This window comes from Pleurodeles waltl, chromosome 4_1, assembly GCF_031143425.1.
Source record: "Pleurodeles waltl isolate 20211129_DDA chromosome 4_1, aPleWal1.hap1.20221129, whole genome shotgun sequence".
NCBI classification, from domain to species: Eukaryota; Metazoa; Chordata; class Amphibia; order Caudata; family Salamandridae; genus Pleurodeles; species Pleurodeles waltl.
Window position 1 is genome coordinate 770,560,478 of NC_090442.1, and position 21,789 is coordinate 770,582,266.

The window sequence follows — 21,789 nt, forward strand, 5'->3', positions numbered from 1 at the left end:
TTCAGTTTCACACATCTAAAGCACCAGTCAGCTTTTTTCAACATAGTAAACTGGGCTGTTCTAATAATCTATTAATGGAACTCCCCAAGAAGCTTCCCTCCCACTGCATAAGGTTCATATGCTACCAGCGTAACCGTAAACACCCACTTACCTAGTCTGCCTATTTCCATTAATTCTTATGGTTTTCTGCCGAGAATGGACCTGCTACCAATTTCTGATGTTATTCAGTGCTGTTAATAGGGTATTACCTTAGAACATATGTAACTCCATTACAATTTAATTGAGTAATAGAGTAACTACCACTTCTACAGCTAACTTTGTACTGTTTAATTTTGAAAAACCGTTTCCAAGACAGCCCACACTTTCACACCTGATTTTCAGTACAGGTGAGATCAAAATAATACAGTAAGTGGCAGTTAGTGAAATATTGAGTCAAGGAGGCAGCAGAAACAAAAGGGCGGAAGACACCATCCTAGAGTATAGTACATGAGCCATTTGCCCTTCTGGAACTCTAAAGGTACCATTCATATATCTATTTACATGACGTTGTCTTTTCCAAGCCTTGAGAGTCTGGAGATCCTTAGTATGGAGTACACATTACTGCATAAATGGAGAAAGCTGTTCCTAATGTTTTATAATACTTTGCAGTGTGAATGGTATATTTGTAATCTAGGTGAAGGACAGTAGGCCTTCCTTCCTGTAGGAGTTGTGTAGGTAGACGTGATGTATGGATTCAGAATTCCAGTAAAGAAGGCAGACTTCATGAGCCTTACTGTATTTTGCTATCCCACAAATCGACCTCTGTTTTATGTGTCTTGATCTGCATAATTTATTAAAATTATAATTTGAAATTGCTGACTTGTGCTTAAAGTATCAAAAAGGGCACATGAAGTTGGATGGTACAGTAAGATCTGCCATTAGGACAAAATTACAGTACTGGCTGGGGGTCTTTGCTATGGGCAGTGTAAGCTTTAAATTATGTAATCTTTATTGCTCTTATGGATTGTAGGTAGCTGTACCTCATCACCATGTTCTGGAAGTTTGATTTGAACACAACGTCGCACATTGACAAGCTTCTGGATAAAGATGATGTGACCCTGCAGGAGCTGATGGATGAAGATGACATCTTACAGGAGTGCAAGGCACAAAACCGCAAACTGCTGGAATTCATCTGTCGGCAGGAGTGCATGGAAGAGTTAGTGCACCTCATCACTCATGAGCCTCCTGAGGAAATGGAGGAGAAGGTCCGCTTCAAGTACGTAGGCTAGATCTGGAGCTCTGCTTGGGGAGGGCCAAGTGGGTGAACCCTTTTTATTTGACTCTAGCTTATTGTGGCTGTTGCATTTCTAAGAATAGTGACCCTGCATTAAGTAATTAAAAATAGACTTCATTTCAGACGGATTACACCAGTCGCAGGAGACTGAGATGTTTACTTCGGATGATATACAGAAAAATGTACATCACTTTACTGTAGAAAACTATAGTTCTGCAAATGAGTGCCTGCACTTGGACATTTGTAGTGGTTTGTGGCCCTTTTGTTCACCATCAAAATCCCAGCTTCTAATAGAATGTTAAGATAATTCCTTATTATAGGAAATGTGAAGTTTGGATTTGGTTTGTGTCTTTTAGTACACCGAAAAGAAGCAAAGTTGGTCCTGTAGTCTAGGGCATTGATTTGGAGAATGTGGTGATGTTCTATTAGAACTCCCTCAAGCAGAGAGAGCGAGAGTTGGTAGTGAGTGTGCAAGTATTCTGAGACAAGACGTGGAACGTGCATGAACAGGTTGTACTTCAAAAATCAGTAACATAAGATGAGGGGTGGTGTGTAGTATTCAGTAGGAGTTGTTGGACGAGGGGTAAAATATGCATAACTTTCAGTAGTAGATAGTGGTTGGGTTTTTGTTTCCAGGTTTTTTAAATCCTCTGTTGCTTGTATTAATATTTCTTTTTGGCCATCTCTTAATATTGATATGCACTGCTGAATTGCCAGGATTTATGTACTTAAAAGTTTTTATGTGTAACTATATTTAAACTATTGATACATACTTTGCATTCAGTGATGTGTCTGAGCTGTGTATTCCTTTGAACTCTGACTCAAGAATGGGTCTGGGTTATTTTACAGTCTGTGCTCGGGTGCTTAGCCTCAGATTGTATGTTTGTTGGATTTTGGTGCAAGGTACCGGGGAACGGAATCTTCAATTAGGGACAGAGTTCCCACACCAAATCGTAGATTTGGGGTACCCAGGAATGCTGGAACCTTTTACAGTGGATTTTTCACTTTCCGCTGCCAAATCTGTTGATATATTCAGACCTGCATAGAGCAAGGGAAAAATATCATTGGGAGGGCTGGTGGTATTAGGCTTGTAATAGACATTATGTGTCCATCCCGTCTCCATCAAATCCCCACTCACTTTCCTGTACTGCAGATGTTACAGTAGTGACCAGGATGCGCTCCTGCCCGCAGGACCTGGTAAAACTGTACTTGTTTTCAGTGGGCCAGGAATTGTTGGATTCAGCCGGCATCCATCCGTTAATGCCCGGAGGACTATCACCAACCGCAGTGTGGTCATCAGTGGTACACTTTTTGTTTTTCTGTATGTCATTTCAGATGGAAGACTTTTAGTTGTTTCTCTAATTTCTTTCTCCAAGACAATTGACTTTTATGCATCCGTCTTTTATTACCAAACTGAGGCCATAGGTTATTTTTTTGTGTCTCTTTTGCACTCCCTCTGAAATTGTGGTGTGTATTGTGTAGAACTCTCATCAGGATTTTTTTTTTTTTTGTGGATCAGTTGCACCTCGCTGTGACATGTCAGCGCATGGTGTGGTCTCAATTGCATACCTCCTCCTTCAGTTTGGATTTCTATTCTGGGTATTGTGTGCACTCTTAAACACAGCCCTCCTTTAATTCAGAATGGGTTGTATTCTGATAGTGCGCAGGCATATATTAGCATGCCGAACGAGTACAGCCAATCACTCTTGGTCTGCTTGTGTTTATAGTGCCTTTCCATTTATTCTGCTTTAATGATAACATAACCTGAGTACCAATGCTTTGCTCTCCTGTATGGCCAACTTTAAACATGGATTTCAAGCAGCTGTGACTCTTCCCTCTGTTTATGGATGCAGTGAGAGGTGTAATATAGCATGTGCACCTTCAGCAGAGTTTGCTGTTGTTGGTGCTGTAAAACTGCTGTGCTTCAATATGGTTTTCATTAGGCATATATCCTACTACCTCAGCCAAGTAGGTTGAATATTTAAAGGCATGAGAGCTTAAACCGGAGAACATTAAAGTCCTGTTATTGCTACTGATGCCAAGGCTGGAGCAGGAAAAGGACTACTACAGGCAGTACACGTGTTCATGTGAATGAGTTCCAGAAAGTGGCAAGCCTTTTTCTTACTTTCTTTCTTACAGTTCCAAACTGGACCTTCGATCTTCTACCTCAAACAGGGAGTTCAGCACAGTTAATAGAGCTAGCTTCATCAGTGACTCAAGAATGTTGTCTGTCCTGGAATCCATTATCTGTGTGAGTGCTTGATGTTTATAGACTACCAATGACCGAGTGGCTACTCATGCTGCCACAGTGTAAAATGCGATATTCAGCAGATGGCCAGCTTGTAATGCAAAAATGTATTTTTTTTTAAAAACTTGAATTAGTACGTTTTGTGGGATAAAAGAAAAAACAGTGCCTACATTATTTCAGACATATAAAGTACAAAATAAGACATTCCAGCAATAAAAGCGGGAGCAAACTAATGGGCGGATATAGAGTACAAGGAGATGATATCAGTAGGGTGAAGATAGAAGATGCTGGAAGAGGCTTTTAAACATATTTGTCGTACGGCTATTGGCAAGGAGTATATATAGGGCAGCAAAAGCATCGTAGAAGGGTAAACAACATTGTGAACATAATGGAAAGCATCATTGTCACGGAGATGAAACAACGTTTTCTCCGTCCTCATCAGTAACGCGGAGGTCAGTGTTAATAAATAATCCCGGGGTGGTTGCCATGTGTCTTTCAACCTAGAAGTAGGAGGTTGCTTTGAGGCTTAAATTTCACCAGTGGAATCTCAGTAAGACATGTCTTGTAGCCAGGCTGCAACGGTATGGAGGGTTCCACTACCCCAATGGAGGACTACCTTGGCAGTAGGGTACTTGAATATGCATGGTCCGTAGGACTTTGGTTCCATTGAAATGCTCTTGACTTAGTTGGTTCTCCCCATTTCAAAAACAGATTGAACCATCTCTCTTAGTCCCCCCCCCCCTCCCCCCCCTGCAAAACACAGTTTTCATTTTGCTAATGGGAGAATTTTTTTTTTTCTTTTTTCTTTAGCCAGTAGCAGTGCAGTGGCAGTAAAACGTTCTAAGAATTGATAGAAAAACCTAAAAAAGACTCTGAAACAGCTAAAGCCATAGGTGCGTTGTATACCACACCTACTAGGGGCACTTTTTGTAGACCACAATTTAGAGGTGGTTTCAAAACATAAATCACAGAGCCATCCACCTCACAGCAAAAATAAGGAACACATGTTTATAACAGAGATTCCTTTAGAGGATTATACAGAGGTGCAAACAGTAGAAGAAGAGGTAAATCATCTGCCTCTAGAGTTTTCCTCTTCCACAACAAAACAGTGACTTTTTACAAATCCCCACAGCGCATACATCTCCCGTGGGACTGGTAAATATTTAACCACAATGGTACAACTTCACCACAGGTCAGTGGGTTCTATCAATTCTCCAACATGGCTGATGTTTAGATCTCATTTCCACTCCACCAAATATCCTACCTAATTTCCACAAACTCTCTCACGACCATCTTGCTATACTGAAGGAGGAGGTACAGTCCCTTCTTCTCAAAGGGGCTTTAGAACCAGTCCCTACATCCCAAAAAGGTTTAGCGGTTTATTCACTATACTTCCTCATAGCCAAAAAAGACGGTTCATTACAACCAATTTTAGATCTCAGGCATCTCAAACTATACATACTTTCAGAGCATTTCCACATTGTCACTCTGCAAGATGTTAATCCTCTAATACAGCAAGGGGATTCCATGAGGGGATTCCATGACCACATTGGATCTCAACAATGCTTATTTTCATATTCCCATACATCCAGCACACCTCAAATATCTAAGATCTGTCATTGCAGGAAAACATTACCAATTCCAGGTACTACCATTCGGGGTAAAAGCCGCCCCAAGAGTATTCACAAAATGCTTAGCAGTTGTAGCAGCACTTCTCAGAAGAAAACACATACATGTTTTCACATATCTAGACGATAGGCTCATAAAAGCCAGTACCATTCAGGCATGCCAGCAACACACTCAGACAGTAAATCTTCTACACGATTTAGGGTTTACAATAAATGACCTCAAATCTCATCTTCAACCCTCACAAATAAGGCCTTATCTGGGAGCAATTCTGAACCCTCAGTCAGCATTTACATATCCAAACCCAATAAGAATTCAAGATTTTGAAACTCTCATCTTTCATTTACAAAATAATCACACTTACAAAGTGAAGTTAATGATGCCACTGTTGCGAATAATGGCTTCCTGCATAGCCATCGTTCCCCATGCAAGACTACACATGCGTCCACTGCAACATTGCCTTTCTCAACAATGATCTGTCACAGGGTAATCTTCAGGATCTACTGTTGTTGGACCCGCCAGACTCACCGCTCTCTGCAATGGTGGAATCCCACTAACCTTTTAAAAGGGCCACCTTTTCAGGATCTTTTGCCCCAGATCACTCTCACAACTGACACATCACAGACAGGGTGGGGGAAATTCACCTCAACAACCTCACTATAGAGGGGATATGGGATCATATTCAGCAGACTTATCACATCAATTATTTGGAATTGAACGCAGTCTTTTGATCACTCAAAGCATTCCTTACACAAATCTCACACCAGGTAGTGTTAGCCCTTACTGACAATATGACAACAATGTATTATCTGCAAAATCAGGGGGGCACTCATCTCAATTATCCCTTCTAATTCAGACAATTTGGAAGTGGGTGATTCACAGTCATATTCAATTATTGGCAGAATATCTCCCGGGAATGGACAATCAGATAGCGGACCTATTAGGCAGGATGCAGCAACAAGTCCACGAATGGGAAATTCATCCACAAGTACTTCACCAATACTTTTAATTATGGGGAATACCAGAGCTAGATCTTTTCACCACAGAAGATAACTCAAAATGCCAGAACTTTGCATCCGGATACCTACACCCTCAGTCCAAGGGCAATGCTCTATGGATAAACTGTTAGGGACATTTGATTACGCATTTCCGTCTCTCCTACTCATACTATTTCAAATACGCAATTTATAACAAACATCACTCACCATGATTCTTGTAGCACCCACATGGGCACGTCAGCCTTCTTACACTACGCTGTTGGATCTGTTTGTGGTTCCACATCACAAACTTCCAAACAGACTAGATATTCTGACTCAAGAGTGGTCAAATCAGACATACAAACCCCAAAGAACTCAATCTTGAGATATGGCTTCTGAAGTCATAGACTTTAGATCTTTACAGCTTCCTTCAGAAAGTATGGACATTTTTAAAGAAGCATGCAGACCTACAACTAGACAGTGTTATGCTGCTAAATGTAAACGTTTTGTATATTATTGCCAACTTAAAAATATTGATCTACTTAAAGCCTCCGTAGAAGACATTGTCTGTTATCTGCTACATTTGCAAAAGGAAATTTAGCATACTCTTTTATTAGACTTCATTTAGCAGCCATAGCTGCTTACCTCCAAAACAGACAATATGATTAGCTATTTCGAATTCCTGTGATTAAGGCATTTATGGAAGGCCTTAAGAGAGTTAATCCACCAAGAGTTCCTCCAGCTCCTGTATGGAAACTTAACAGTGTACTTACCAGGCTTATAGGTACCATTTCAATTCCTGTGCTTTACAATTCCTTTCATGGAAGGTTGATTTTTGTTTAGTAACTATAACTTCTCTAAGAAGAGTTAGTAAAATACAAGTGTTCACTTTCATATACACAATATACACAAAGATAAAATAGTCCTTAGAACAAATCCTAAATTCCTACCTGAGGTAGTTTCACCATTTCATATTAATCAGTGTAATTGCCAGTCTTCTTCCCATAGCCAGCCTCAGTCGCTGAAAGAGCTCTCCATACACTGGATGTTAAAAGAGCTCTCATGTACTACATTAACAGGACAAAATGTTTTAGGAAATCAAAACAAGTATTGGTAGCTTTTTCAATGCCTTTCAAGGGTAACCCAATTTCAAAGAATGGATTAGCTAGATCGATAGTCAAGCGTATCCAAACTTGTTATCTTAAAGCTAAAAGACAACTACCATTAGCTCATAAAGCACACTCTACCAGGAAAAAAGGTGCCTCTTTGGCCTTTTTAGGAAACATTCCAATAGCAGATATTTGTACTTGGTCTACATCACACACATTTACTAAACACTACCTTGTTGATGTTCTAGTTCATCGTCAAGCAGGCCTTCGGACATTATTTCCAGCTACTCCAACTCCTACAGGCTAGCCACTGCTTATTTGGGTGGGGACTGCGTTAGTCTATGCAAAGCATGTGTATCTACAGGTACACATGCCATTGAACCCAGTAGACATCAGTTTGCGGCATGTAGCGCTGTAGATTCACATGCGCCCTACCTCCTTCCCTGAAGCCTGTAGTTGTTGTAGTACAACATATTGTGAATATGTACATACATTGCATGGACATCTCCTTTATTTATTATCTACTTCTACATATATACATTCTTTACTTCACCCATCTGTGGGAAAACAATCTAAGAAAGGACTCAATGCCCTTGCGCAGTATCGCCGAGAGCAGGAGTCAATCGATATCACAGCTCAAATATATTCTTCTGCGAAAAACAACTTGTAACACTCCGAGCCCAACAATAGATGGGAGACTTTTATGGAAAGCATGTGAATCTACAGCACTACATGCCACGATCAGATGTCTTCTGGGTAAGTAACATTTTCCATTTATGCATGCACACAGCAAAACTATATAATTAAGAATTAAAAATGCATCACCATGGGGATCGAATCCAATATCATCCTTGTCCTTGCCAACATCAAGCTTGTAGATCCATGGACAGCTGAAACAGGAGAAATGTCCCCCCATTGTACTCTGATTTTCTGAGCAATGCTTCCACCCTCAGAAATGAATTCCTTCTGCCTCAGCGCCAAGTTTCCCCATCTTGTATACCTTAAACAAACTCAAGAGGAAAGTTCTAGTAACCTTCCCCCCCTCCCGTCGAGTAAGTTGTGAAATCAAGCACTGGCTGTACTTGGTCAGTGTTGAAAACACACAAAAGGATTGGCTAGATCCCAATATGCATTTCCAAGGCAGAGCCGTACCCTTCTCTGCTATAAACATTCTCATCCATCTACACTAATCATTGTTGCATCCCCCATGTTTCGTTCATTTATCTGGTGAGAAAAGCAAAAACACGTTCAATGTAGAGAACAAGCTTTCATGGAAAAATAACTGCGCCACCGATGTGACAGCATTTGAAGCTAAGCTAAGCACAAAATTGAGTCGGTGGTCAAGATGGAATCCATGTTAAATACAGATAGCATTACACTCCACCCTTTGACCACTGACTCTCATAACATATTGGTCTAAAAGTAACCCCTTTTGGTTTAAACATTGGAAGTAGATTAGGTATTCATTGTACACAGCAACATAGCATTATTATAATAAAAATTACTATGAGTATTCCACCTGAAATATTGCAGAATTTCTCAAAATCAGGTAATCAGTTAAATAATCAGTCCCACTACCCTTTGCCAACACCTTGTCTTACTTCTTTCACCAATTCATGTAAAGCATCAGTATGAGAGTGGATAGATTTAAAGTAGTCTGATAGGTTGAAGCAGCACATTTCCTCAAACTCAGAGCGTCCATGGTCAATCTTCAAGAGCAAGTAGTCTATCTCTGCCCTGTTTTGCAATGCAGCTTTTCTGGTGCCTCGTATATCAAGGAGAAGTTCATTCAAGGCGATGAATGTATGATTGATGTTCTTCACCATCAAACATACTAACTTGTTAATATCTCGAGTATTATAAACAGGTAATCTTGGAACTAGTACTATAGAAATGCTTAAACAAACATATATTTGATTCAGATAGTAACTGAATTTAAGAGTCAGTCTTCGTTTAAGATTTGTTTCCCTTGGATAATGAGTATGTATAGAGTGAAGTGGAAACCTCATGAGTCCTAACCGCGTAAAAGTGCGCCTGGTCCACCTGTTACATTGGCAGGAATGTATGTATAAGTGGTATTGCTGCAAGAGAACAGCCACCCCACTTGTAGTTTGACATGCTTGATGTGGCAAACAGCAGTCGCAATATGTTGGCAAAACATGCTATTGTCCATATTCTTACAACTTTTATCATTTCTGTTCTAACACAGTACTAGTTGTTCCAACGGGGTCTCTTGAGGAGACCCCGTTGTCTCCAAGTGCATTTGAGCACATTTTCCGATTTTTGTGAGAACCGCAAGTTAAGTTGTAGGAGACATCACCAGTAGTAATATTGTAAGTAATCACATGGGTTAGGTTATCCCATTTCTCATCTGTTACCTCTTGGCAAAACCCACAGTATTCATGCAAGGAGACATGTGACAACACGTCACTTTCTTGAACTGCTCCATCTTTGTTGGTGGCATTAAAGATTTGCAGCAAAACACTGGCAGGAGTTGGTATGGCGACCAGGCAGGTTGATATAACATCAACAGTGCTTTTCATGTTGGACAGGCGATCTGTTGAGCACAACTCGTGCCAGATGAGTCCAAACATTTTCGATCAGGTGCAGTATAGGTGTCAAATGGCACAGTCAGCCAATCATTTTGGAGCTGGGGGCTTTCAGTCCCTCCCGACCCCACACGCACATACCCAAAGGGAGACCAAATAGAAAGGCTAGCACAAACACACCTCATAGTATGATCTGTAAAAAAAGACACCCATGATCATTCTCGCAAATAACATCTGCTGGTATATATTCCCATTTCATCGTGTCCTGGTTTCATGACTAACAGGACATTGTCTTTACCCCTTTTCTATGATTTCTGCTGGTTCAGGAGGACGATCTGGGGATTCTACCCACACCTTAGCACCAGGGTTTCAGTCAGTTGAGCCAAAACCTCCCTCCCCAGGGGCTGTAAGAAGTGCTGGGGCAGTCCCTCTTCCACTATTTCTGCATACTCTGGGACAATTTGCGCAATTCTATCTCCAGGTTACATTATCAAGACAGTGTCTCCACTATTTAAAAGAATAGCTTTTAATTCTCCTTAGTAGTCTGCATTGATCACTTTTCCCAAGACCTGAATACCTTTGAGTGCCAACCCAGATCTGGGAACAATCAATCTGAAATGCTCTGGGGGAATCTGTGTTCCAACACCTGTTTCAAGAAGGGTCATGTCTCTTGGTTTCACTCAGTAGGTTTTTAAGGCATGTAGATCATGACCCGCAGATCCTGTTGTGGCTCAGTAAGGAGCTAAGGCTCCTGGTTTTATTTCCCAATACATGATGGTGTTGGTCACTACATGGGGTTTTATCTGTAACGCTGGGGTCAACATTCACATTAAAGGGGTCTCTGCATTTGTCAATGGTCTGTTATTCGAAATTTGAAGGGCCTCATTTTAATGCTCTATCTTGTTTCTTAAAGTTCCATCTGATAATGTTCGTAATTGGGCTTTCACCAAGCCGTTCATTCTCTCGATCACTCCTGCAGCTTGTGGATAATATTGAATATGATAACTCCACTCAATATTGTGTTGTGAGCAATAATCTTTGCACCAATTTTCCTTTAAAATGTGACCCATTGTCACTGGATTTGGGGTGGGACTCCTTAATACAACATTAACAAATCCAGAGTTTTAAAGGTATTAAACTGAGTGGCACGTTTCCAAGGGCTGGCAATCGGGTAACCAGAATAAGTGTCTTCTACTGTGAAAGCGTATTGACACCCGCGATTAGTCGGTAGTGGCTCAGTGTAATCAATTTGCCATTTTGCCCTGCCAACTTCCCTCTCCCCAACTGACCTTTGGCAGTTTGCTGTATAGATCTCTGTTGTGTGTGTTGAGAAATAAGACACTGCATGATCACTGTCTTTTATCAAATATAGGGGAATGTGCAGCCCGCTAATCTTTGCCCACCTGTTAGTGGCCTTCTGTCCCAGATGTCCATATTTTTTGTGCACCCACTTAGCCATCCCCACCAAGTCAGAAAACTTTATTGCCACTTCTGCCTCTGAGATTTTGTCTTTATCGTCTGCAAGGGAATTAAACTACTGTTCTAGTGAGTTGGAGGGACAGTGAGCATCTATGTGATACCCATTAATGGTACTTTGCTCTAGCATTTCCCAAATTTCTTGCCACAGTTCCTTGCCTCACACCTCCTTAGAATGTATTTGCCAGTTATGTGCATGTCCTGTGGGAAGCCAGGTAGCTAACCTATTGGCGGTAGACCAAGAATCAGTATAATTGTGACGGGTCCCAGGCAGTTCTTGTTTTAGTGCCTGATAAACAGCATGCAATTCTGCATATTGACTACTCTTCCCTTCTCCTGTAGTAGATAACTTCTTAGTGACTGGGTTATATGAGACTGCCTTCCAATGTCTTTTGGCCCCCACATTTCTGATGGATACAACTACCTGTGGATTCCTCACCTGATGAATACTCCCATGGCGCCAGCATTTGACGGAAATCTTCTTACTAGTCTCTGCACGTCGACGAGGACGTCACTCTAGCCCACGCGACGCCGTCTGACGTCATACAGGCAATAAGAAGTCCTCGCCGACGTGCCGATGACAGTTCCCTTTTTTCCGTGCATTCGAAACGGTTATCTTCGAGGGAGTTACTGTTACCTTCGTGGTTACAGTGTATTGTCTGCTGCGTAGTCTTCTCTGCGGTAACAATGTCTCAGAGGAAGTCGGGTTTCAAGCCCTGTCGAGAGTGTGGGGGCAAGATGTCAGTTACAGATCCTCACTCCGACTGTCTATGGTGTTTGAGCTCCGACCACGACGTCTCGACTTGCGATTCATGTCAACACATGAATCCGAAGGCCCTCAAAGAGCGCGAGGCCAAGTTATTCATGGCAAAGTCAAAGAAGAAGGAGAAACATCATAAGAAGTCTTCTTCGCCAAGGTCTCACCGGCGTCATCGAGACTCCCGGCGCCGTAGAGACTCACGACGTCACTCCAGCAAGGAGTCTCGTTCGAGGTCACCTTCGGCTCGGCGTCGGAGGACTTGGGAGGTCAGCCCCACGGTCACGCCGCATCCATCGACGCCGTTGCCCTCTCCGGCGTCACCGACTTCACCTGGTCAGGCGTCAGTGATTGAGGTGGTGCAGCCTCTTGTGTTTTCTCCGGCGTCGCAGACGTCGAGGCCGGCGTCGGGGGCGCCCTCGATCCAGGCACCCCAGTATCCGGCTTTTCCCACTCCTGGAGCCGATAGTACCGCGTTTCTTAATGCGATGTATACCATCTTTCAGCAGATGGCTCCAGGAGCTGCTCCGGCTGGTCCTTCGGGGCCCTTGGCCTTTTCGTTGGGTGATCCTGCGCCTCTTCGGCCGGCACCCTTTATGCCCTTTCTCCCTTTTGGGAATGTGGGCTCGGCGCCGGTGCCGGCGTCGGTGGCCGCTCCGGTGGCTTCGGATGTTTCGGCCCCGGAGGTTGCCCCTCCGTCGAAGTCAGGATTTTGCCCTGTGACTCCGGTTGGTCCATCGGCTCCAAGACCTCGTCCTCCGGCTCCTGCCTCGGCGCCGAAGCTGCCTGTGGCGCCGGACGCGGCGTCAGATGCTTCTGGAGATCGGCGCCGTTCTTCGACGTCGGCGGAGGCCATGTCGACTCCGCGTATCGAGGAGAGACTTCATTCGAGGAGGCGTGCTCTCCGTCTTTTAGAAGAGCAAGAGTACCAGCGAGTCCTAGAGGAGGGAGAGATTGAGGACTCTGGAGACGGACTGCATGGTCTGGATACAGCCAGTGGGCTGGACACTTCCCCTGAGTGGGACCTTTCATCTCCAGGGGAATATACGGAGGAGGCTGCTTCCTTTCATGCTGTGGTGAGGAAGGCAGCGAGCTTTTTGGACCTGCCTTTGCCGGTGGCAGAGGCAAAGCAGAATTTGCTGACAGAGGTATTGCATCCGGCCTCTGCTGCAGCTGAGCCTCTCTTGCCATTTAATGAGGCTTTGCTGGATCCGGTGTTGGAGGTGTGGAAGAAGCCGGTGTCTTCCTCGGCCGTTCATAGGGCTGTGGCCAGGAGGTATCGAGCTGCACCATCTGACCCTGGCTTTCTCTCTAGACACCCTACGCCGGAGAGCTTGGTGGTGCAAGCCTCCTGTTCCTCAAAGTCCGCGCCTGGTTCCTTCCCGACGGTGCCTGGAGACAGAGACTCCAAGAAACTGGATGCGCAGTCCAAGAAAATATTTTCGTCATGCAGTTTGGCGTTGAAGGCCACCAACGCCACGTGCATTCTGGGGAGGTACATCCATGCGCTGATGGATGATATTTCGTCTTCATTCACGGAGCTTCCCCAGGGTCTTTTGGATGTGGTCTCGGACGCCCAGGCTGCCGCGACCCAGATTATCCAGTCTGGGCTGGACACGACCGACTCGGTGGCCAGGGCGATGGGCACGGCTGTGGTGGCAAGAAGACAGGCCTGGCTCCGAAACTCAGGGTTCTCTGCGGATGTGCAGTCGACCCTGCTGGACCTCCCGTTTGATGGGGACAGACTGTTTGGAGCCAAGGCAGATTCAGCCTTGGAACGATTTAAGGAGAGCAGAGCCACAGCCAAATCGTTAGGACTGCAAGCTCCTTCTTCCTCTGCCTCTTCTAGAATTTTCAGGAGGTTTCGGGGATTTGGGCGTGGCTCTTATTCCTCTTCCTTTCGGGGGAGGTTCCAGCAACCCGCCTCTTCCCTCCCCTATAGGTCATTTAGAGGGAGGGGGAGGGGTGGGGTCCGTACCAGAGGAGCCTCTCAACAGCACTCTGCCTCTTCCTCGTCCTCTGGAGGGGTGCAGCAGGGGAAGCAGCCTTAGGCTTCCACCGTTTCCCACTCACTCCTCTCCTGTAGGGGGAAGATTACAGCGTTTTCTCCACAAGTGGAAGTCTATCACAACGGACACTTGGGTTCTCGGCATTGTGGGAAAAGGCTACGCCCTTCCCTTTCGGGAGTTCCCGCCCCTCATCCCGCCCCGCCCATCTTATTGTTCAGAAGAACACCTCCTGTTGCTAGAACAGGAGGTTCAAGTCCTCCTTTCAAAGGGCGCGGTAGAGTTGGTCCCAGAGCAGGAAAAGGGTCGAGGTTGTTACTCAAGATACTTCCTGATTCCCAAAAAGGATGGTCAGTTGAGACCAATCCTGGATCTGAGGATCTTGAATTGGTTCCTCAAACAGGAAAAGTTCAAGATGCTGACCCTAGCACAGGTGCTTTTGGCGTTGAACAAGGAAGATTGGATGGTGTCTGTCGACTTGCAGGATGCTTACTTTCATGTCCCGATACTCAAGTCGCACAGGAAGTATCTCCGGTTTGTGGTAGGGTCGCAGCACTATCAGTTTGCGGTCCTCCCGTTTGGTCTTACCTCAGCACCTCGAGTCTTCACAAAGGTGATGTCAGTGGTTGCGGCGGAGCTCAGAAGGAAGGGGATAGCAGTATTCCCTTACTTGGACGACTGGTTGATCAAAGCCAAGTCCCCGGAGCTTGTGTCGCATCATCTGCAGTCAACAACCCAGTTGTTGTTCGACCTGGGCTTTTCGGTGAACGTGCCCAAATCTCACCTGGAGCCCTCTCAGCGCCTCCTGTTCATAGGGGCAGTACTGGATACAACATTGAGTCGAGCCTTTCCTCCGCCTCAGCGGATTCAAGATATTCAGGAATTGGTTCCAATGTTTCGAAATGGAGCGGTAGTTCCAGTCCTCAAGGTCCTTCGTCTGCTCGGTCTGTTCGCCTCCTGCATTCTGTTGGTCACGCATGCTCGCTGGCACATGAGGGCTCTTCAGTGGTGCCTCCGAAGGCAGTGGTCTCAACACAAGGGAGATTTAGAAGGTACTGTCAAGATCTCCAGAGATGCTGCTGTGGAATTGAAGTGGTGGATTGCGGGCAACAATCTTTCACAGGGGAAGCCGTTCGCGCAGTCGCCACCAGTGGCCACGGTAATAACGGATGCCTCCACCCTAGGATGGGGAGCTCATCTGGGGGATCTGGAGATCAAAGGGCTTTGGTCTCCAGAGGAACAGGTGTTTCATATCAATCTGTTGGAGTTACGGGCTGTACGTTTGGCTCTCAAGGCCTTCCTCCCATCCCTTCGTGGTCAGTCGGTACAGGTCCTGACGGACAATACTACCACGATGTGGTACATAAACAAACAGGGAGGAGTAGGGTCGTACCTTCTCTGCAGAGAAGCTCTTCGGCTATGGTCCTGGGCAAAGGACCATCAGATTTGCTTGGTGGCAAATCATCTGGCCGGGGTCTTGAATGTACGTGCGGACAGTCTCAGTCGCCAATTCTCGGCAGACCACGAGTGGCGTCTCCATCCAGATCAAGTCTGTTTAATCTTCCAGATGTGGGGGTTTCCTCGGATAGATCTGTTTGCCACTCGGGAGAACGCGCATTGCCCGTTATTCTGCAGCCTCCAGTATCCGATGCAGGGAGCGTTGGGGGACGCGTTTCAGATAACCTGGTGCGACCAGTTGCTTTACGCGTTTCCCCCCATACCCTTGATTCCTCGAGTGTTGAGGAAAATTCGCCAAGACCGGGCCCAAGTCATCTTAATAGCTCCGGATTGGCCAAGGAGGGTATGGTACTCCGACCTTCTCCAACTCTCACTGTGCCCTCCGCTCCGTCTCCCTCTCAGGGCAGACCTCCTCTCGCAGTCGCAGGGGCAGGTTTTACACCCCAACCTCCAGAGTCTGCACCTACATGCTTGGGGATTGAACGGGGCAACCTGAGTTCCTTCTCTCTCCCGCCTGATGTAGTGGATGTTATCTTAGCGGCCAGGCGACACTCCACTAAATCTATCTACGCTAATAGGTGGTCTAAATTTGTTATGTGGTGTGGAGAGAGACAGATTGATCCCTTACATGCTCATCTGTCACATGTTTTGTCTTTTGCACTGTCTCTAGCGCAGAAAGGTTGTGCAGTAGCTACCATTAAGGGTTATTTGTCGGCCTTGTCAGCCTTCATTTGTCTTCCAGACCAACCATCGTTATTTAAATCCCCTATTGTTCTCAGATTCTTGAAAGGTCTTCTGAATCAATATCCTCCAAAACCATTCGTTATGCCTCAATGGGATTTGTCCTTGGTCCTGACTTTCCTTATGGGGTCCCCTTTTGAGCCTATGCATTCTTGCCCCTTAAGATATTTGGTTATTAAAACAGTATTCCTGGTAGCTATAACATCTGCAAGGAGAGTGAGTGAGTTGCAGGCCTTATCGGTTAAACCCCCTTATATAACGTTTTATGGGGATAAGGTGGTGTTGAGGACCAAGGCTGCTTTCCTTCCGAAGGTTGTTTCACCCTTCCATTTGGCTCAGACAATCACTTTGTCCACGTTTTATCCTCCGCCTCATCCTTCAAAGGAGGAAGAAAGACTACATCGCCTGGACCCAAAAAGGGCGTTGAGCTTCTATATCGACAGAATGAAGGATATCAGGCTGGAGGATCAGCTGTTTGTCGGATACGTGGGCAAGAGGAGAGGAAAGGCAGTCCACAAGAGAACACTCTCCAGGTGGGTTGTTCTTTGCATTAAAATCTGTTACTCTTTGGCAAAGAAGGATCCGCCTGAGGGCATTAGAGCTCACTCCACCAGAGCTAAGTCGGCCTCTTCGGCCTTGGCCAGGGGTGTTCCTGTGGTTGACATCTGCAAGGCCGCAACTTGGTCGTCCCTTCACACTTTTGTGAAACATTACTGTTTGGACTCTGAGGTCAGAAGGGACGGTCATTTTGCACGGTCAGTGCTGCAGGATTTCTTGGTTTGACCATTTAGGCACCCACCGCCGGGCGTGGTACTGCTTTGGGACTCTATTCATCAGGTGAGGAATCCACAGGTAGTTGTATCCATCAGAAGAACGAGTTACTTACCTTCGGTAACGACTTTTCTGGTGGATACATTAGCTACCTGTGGATTCCTCACGGTCCCACCCGCCTCCCCGTTGCCTTTTTGGTCTCTCCAAGCAATCCTTGAGTGTGCTCCTTTTGGTCTTCAAAGTTGCAATACATTTTGCATGTATGATATTTGTATATATGTGTATATTTATATATAAATCTATATATATATTGGGTATATACATGATTCGTATGTATAAATATATTTATTTGTTTAAAAAAAAAAAAAAAAAAAAGGTTATATTAAATCTACAGCTATTTTATTGCAATGTTGTGTGATTTACAATATTAAGAGATGTTGCTTTGCTCTTTCATTGCATTGGGTTATTATTATTATTCTCATGCACGTAAAAAATGTTGGTACTGTCATCGGCACGTCGGCGAGGACTTCTTATTGCCTGTATGACGTCAGACGGCGTCGCGTGGGCTAGAGTGACGTCCTCGTCGACGTGCAGAGACTAGTAAGAAGATTTCCGTCAAATGCTGGCGCCATGGGAGTATTCATCAGGTGAGGAATCCACAGGTAGCTAATGTATCCACCAGAAAAGTCGTTACCGAAGGTAAGTAACTCGTTCATTTGGTTGAAACATTTGTAAACCATACATGATTCCGGTCCTCCTAGGACAAGGATTCAAATAGCTCACCCCACCTCACTGGTGACTCTTATCTCTGGTACCTCCTGCACCCTCTCGTTATCCTGCACAGGGGCCTGTGCCACCTGTTCATGCTTGTCCCACTCTGGTCCTGTCTGTATTTACTACTTCCACCGAATTATACTGGCCTCTTATGCATGTCCTGTGCTGTGAGTTTTAGGTGAACTCGTCACCCACTGCATTATTGGAATCTCAGGTCTCAAAATCACATTATGACCTAGGCTCAATTGCTCACTATCCACTAGAGCCCAGTGAAATGCCTTCAGTAATGCCATAAACATGTCTCTCTTAGATTCTCTGTTATCATCTGTGTGTCCCTCTGACTTTGAGGCTCTCAGGCTTTGTCCAGTCTCCTGGCTCTTGTAACCCGCGAATTGCCTCCTGCATATCTTTCAATGCCTGTCCTGTCTGATTAATTAGGAGAGTCATTATTACTTGCTTGTAAGCTGTAGGAGCAAGGTGAATAATTTTATTTTGTACTGACACCCAGGAAAACTGCAGTTTTCATCCTTAATTCTCTGCATTGCATCTCTTAGGGTGTACCAGGGCTTGTCATTTTGTGTTCAGTCTGATTCTGTAGGGTACTTATGGTCACACCCCATGGCTGCTCGCTGCAGTAGTTTGATCTGTTGGTTACCCTGATAACCTCTAAACTGCTCCTGTATTATGGGGTCAGTGCTAGGAGTACAAAACTTAGGAGCGTCTCCTGTATCTAACATTAGTCCAGAGGTTCCTGTGTCAAATAATCACACCATCCATGTAAGTAATGTTTCCCCAGATCTCTACTTGAATCTGTATATGATATCATTGGCTTCCTGTTATGTAGAATGTTCTAGGGAGTGCATCTAAACACCCCCTCCCCCGGGGTTTGTGGGCTGCCCTGTATTTTCTGTCTAAATACAAGCTGTGCATGCACCACTGTCTGTTCGTCTGGCTCAAGCTGGCCCACACCTTTTTTTTTTAACTGACTCATTACTGGAATCGGGAAAATTGGTGGAGTCCCAGATGTTAACATCCCAGATTTATGGATCCTAATTTAACCCTGCTTTAGCAATAGCTAAATTAACTTTCTTTTGATTGACTCTACCCCTACGTTTTTGATACCCTTATTGGGCAATGCAGACAGCTGCCTTTTCAGTGACAGATTGATAAGTATCCACTTTATCTTTCAGTAACTTGTTCTAACAAGACAACATGGTTACTTTATTTTTAGCTTCAACTAGCTGCCTCTCTCACTGCTGGTTTTCTTGTTCCAGCTGCACATATCTTTCATGCATTTTTCTATAAGTAGCTAAGATCCAGCTGTGTCATCCTGACATAGGTAAATCACATCTCCGTTCTACTGGCACTTTCTATAAATAGAGTAAAACTGTTTTTGGCTCAGCATCGCTAAGACATCAGTCCCATTTCTCACATAATCCTGCCCCACAAGACCATTCATTCGCAAGAACATCAAGGGGTGTTTTTTCCCATCCTGGTATGTCATTTGGAACCTGGGAAACCGAATTTTACTTTTTGCCAAACATTTTTCACTTTTAAATCTTTCACTTCATATCCTGCACATGACTACGCCAAATTGTTCTGCTTAGCTTCAAACTAAGAGGGAGCGAGGCTAAAGAATGCAAAAAATGCAGCACTCTAAGTCTGAGCAATTTATTAAGACACTCCCCAGGTCTCAAACAAAAGTATACAAAAATATTAACGTGAGCATTTAACTTGAATGCAGCAAAACGTGCAGATACTCTAATAATCACAGCAGTTGAATAATAATAAGCAGAAAGAGTGCAATATAGCAACAATTGATATGCATGCAGTGAATATATATATATATATATATATATATATATATATATATATATATATTTTTTTTAATGGCATGTGAAGCTGCAGATACACATGCTATGCATATCCATTCCGACATCTAGTGTTGGGCTCGGAGTGTTACAAGTTGTTTTTCTTCGAAGAAGTCTTTTCGGAGTCACAGGATCGAGTGACTCCTCCTCTTGGTTCCATTGCGCATGTGCATTGACTCTTTTGTTAGATTGTTTTCTTTCTGCCGTCTGGTTCGGACGCGTTTCCTCTTGCTCCAATATTTCGATTTGGAAAACTTTAGAAAACCTTCCTATTCGTCGGTATTGTTTCGATCGCATTCTCCATCTAGCATCAAACCGGTAGTACTGTCGGAAATGTATTTTTCGCCCTTTTGGGGCGCGTGCACCCCCACTCTGGCTTTTTCAGGCCTACCGCGTGGAAAGCCTGATTGATCGGACTCCATTCCGATTCTTCCCTTTGTGCCACGTGAAGCATCCCTATACAGAACAGCACTTGGTTTGTAACTTGTGCCTTTCTCCAGACCATCTGGAGGAAAACTGTGAGGCCTGTTGATCGTTTTGTTAAAAAAAGACTCTGAGATCGCAGAGCCCGAAGACTCCAAATGGCGTCGAAAAGCAGTGAACATCTCTACGTTGCTGAAGAAGAGCAGGCGCAGACAGCAGTCTCCTTCTTAGACACTGACTCCGAACAGGAATCGGAGAACGACAGACCCATCACAGCTGGACAGTATGTGAGTACGTCTGCCCCTACACCCCTGCACAAAAAAACATTCTAAGGCCTTGGGTACACCACTGCCGGAAGGCCATGGTTCGGCCCGAAGAAAGACTGTCGGCGACCGTCCTTCGGGGTCGGTGCCGAAAAAGGCCACTACTCCATCTACTTCAGAGTTGAGTAAATCTAGCGACGACTCCATTTCAGATGCCTGTAAAAAAAAAAAAACATTCTTTGGAGTTGAAAATTTGGCAGTCTGGGTCGGAGCCAAGACCTTCCACAACATTTTCAGTACCTAGGGTTTTCTATAAACTACCAAAAGTCACACCTTCAACCAGCTCAACTACAACCATATGTAGGTGCTATCCTAAATACTCAACTAGCTCTAGCATATCCAAATATACAAAGAATACAAACTTTCCAAAACTTAATACCACTCATTCAGCCAAATCAACAATACACTGTAAGATTTATCATGAAGATTCTAGGAATGATGGCATCTTGCATAGCAATAGTCCCACATGCAAGATTAAACATGAGTCCAATACAACAGTGCCTAGTACAACAATGGTCACAAGCACATGGTCAACTTCAAGATCTAGTGTTGATGGACCACCAAACACATATGTCCCTTCAATGGTGGAATCGCAGCAATTTAATGAAAGGGCGGTCGTTTCAAGACCCTGTGCCTCAGACCATAATTACAACAGATGCATCAATGATCAGTTGGGGAGCTCACCTAAAAAATCAAAGCATTCAAGGTCAATGGGATGTCAAACAGAAACAGCTACACATAAACCAGTTAATTGTTAGCTGTGTTCCTTGCCCTAAAGGCATTTCAACCTCTTCTCAAACAGAAGAATGTTCTCATAAAGACAGACAACATGACAACCATGTATTATCTCCACAAACGGGGGGAGGGGGAGGGACACATTCATCTCAGCTGTCTCTTCTAGCCTGAACAATTTCGAAATGGGCAATTCACAATCAAACTCATCTACTAACACAATACATTCCAGGAATAGACAATCAGTTGGCAGTTCTTCTCAGCAGAAATCACCAACAAACGCACATATGGCAGATTCACTCACAAGTACTTCAAAAGTACTTTAAAAAATGGGGAACACCAGGCATAGATCTATTTGCAACAAGCGAAAACGCAAAATGCCAAAACCTTGCATCCAGACACCCACATCCCCTATCCAAGGGCAGTGCTCTATGGATCAATTGGTCAGGGATATTTGCTTACGCTTTTCCCCCCTCTCCTTCCATTTCTAGTCAACAAATTACGTCAAATGCCTCTCAACATCATACTCATAGCACCAACATGGGCACGCCAACCTTGGTACACAACACTATTAGAACTATCTGTAGTACCTCACTCTAAACTCCCAAACAGATCAGATTTGTTAAAACAAAACAAAGGTCAAATAAGGCATCCAAACCCCAGTGCTCTCAATCT

At 44.4% G+C, this 21,789-nt stretch overlaps 1 protein-coding gene across 2 annotated transcripts in view; it reads left to right on the plus strand.

Annotated features, from left to right (window-relative positions):
• PPP6R2 (protein phosphatase 6 regulatory subunit 2) overlaps nucleotides 1-21,789 on the plus strand; it is an 891,343-nt gene that overhangs the window by 123,506 nt on the left and 746,048 nt on the right. For both annotated transcript variants that reach the window (XM_069229423.1, XM_069229422.1), the window contains exon 3: nucleotides 1,010-1,255. In XM_069229423.1, the coding sequence (XP_069085524.1) occupies nucleotides 1,029-1,255 (227 nt within the window). In that variant the 5' untranslated portion in view covers nucleotides 1,010-1,028. The remainder of the gene's footprint in view (nucleotides 1-1,009; nucleotides 1,256-21,789) is intronic.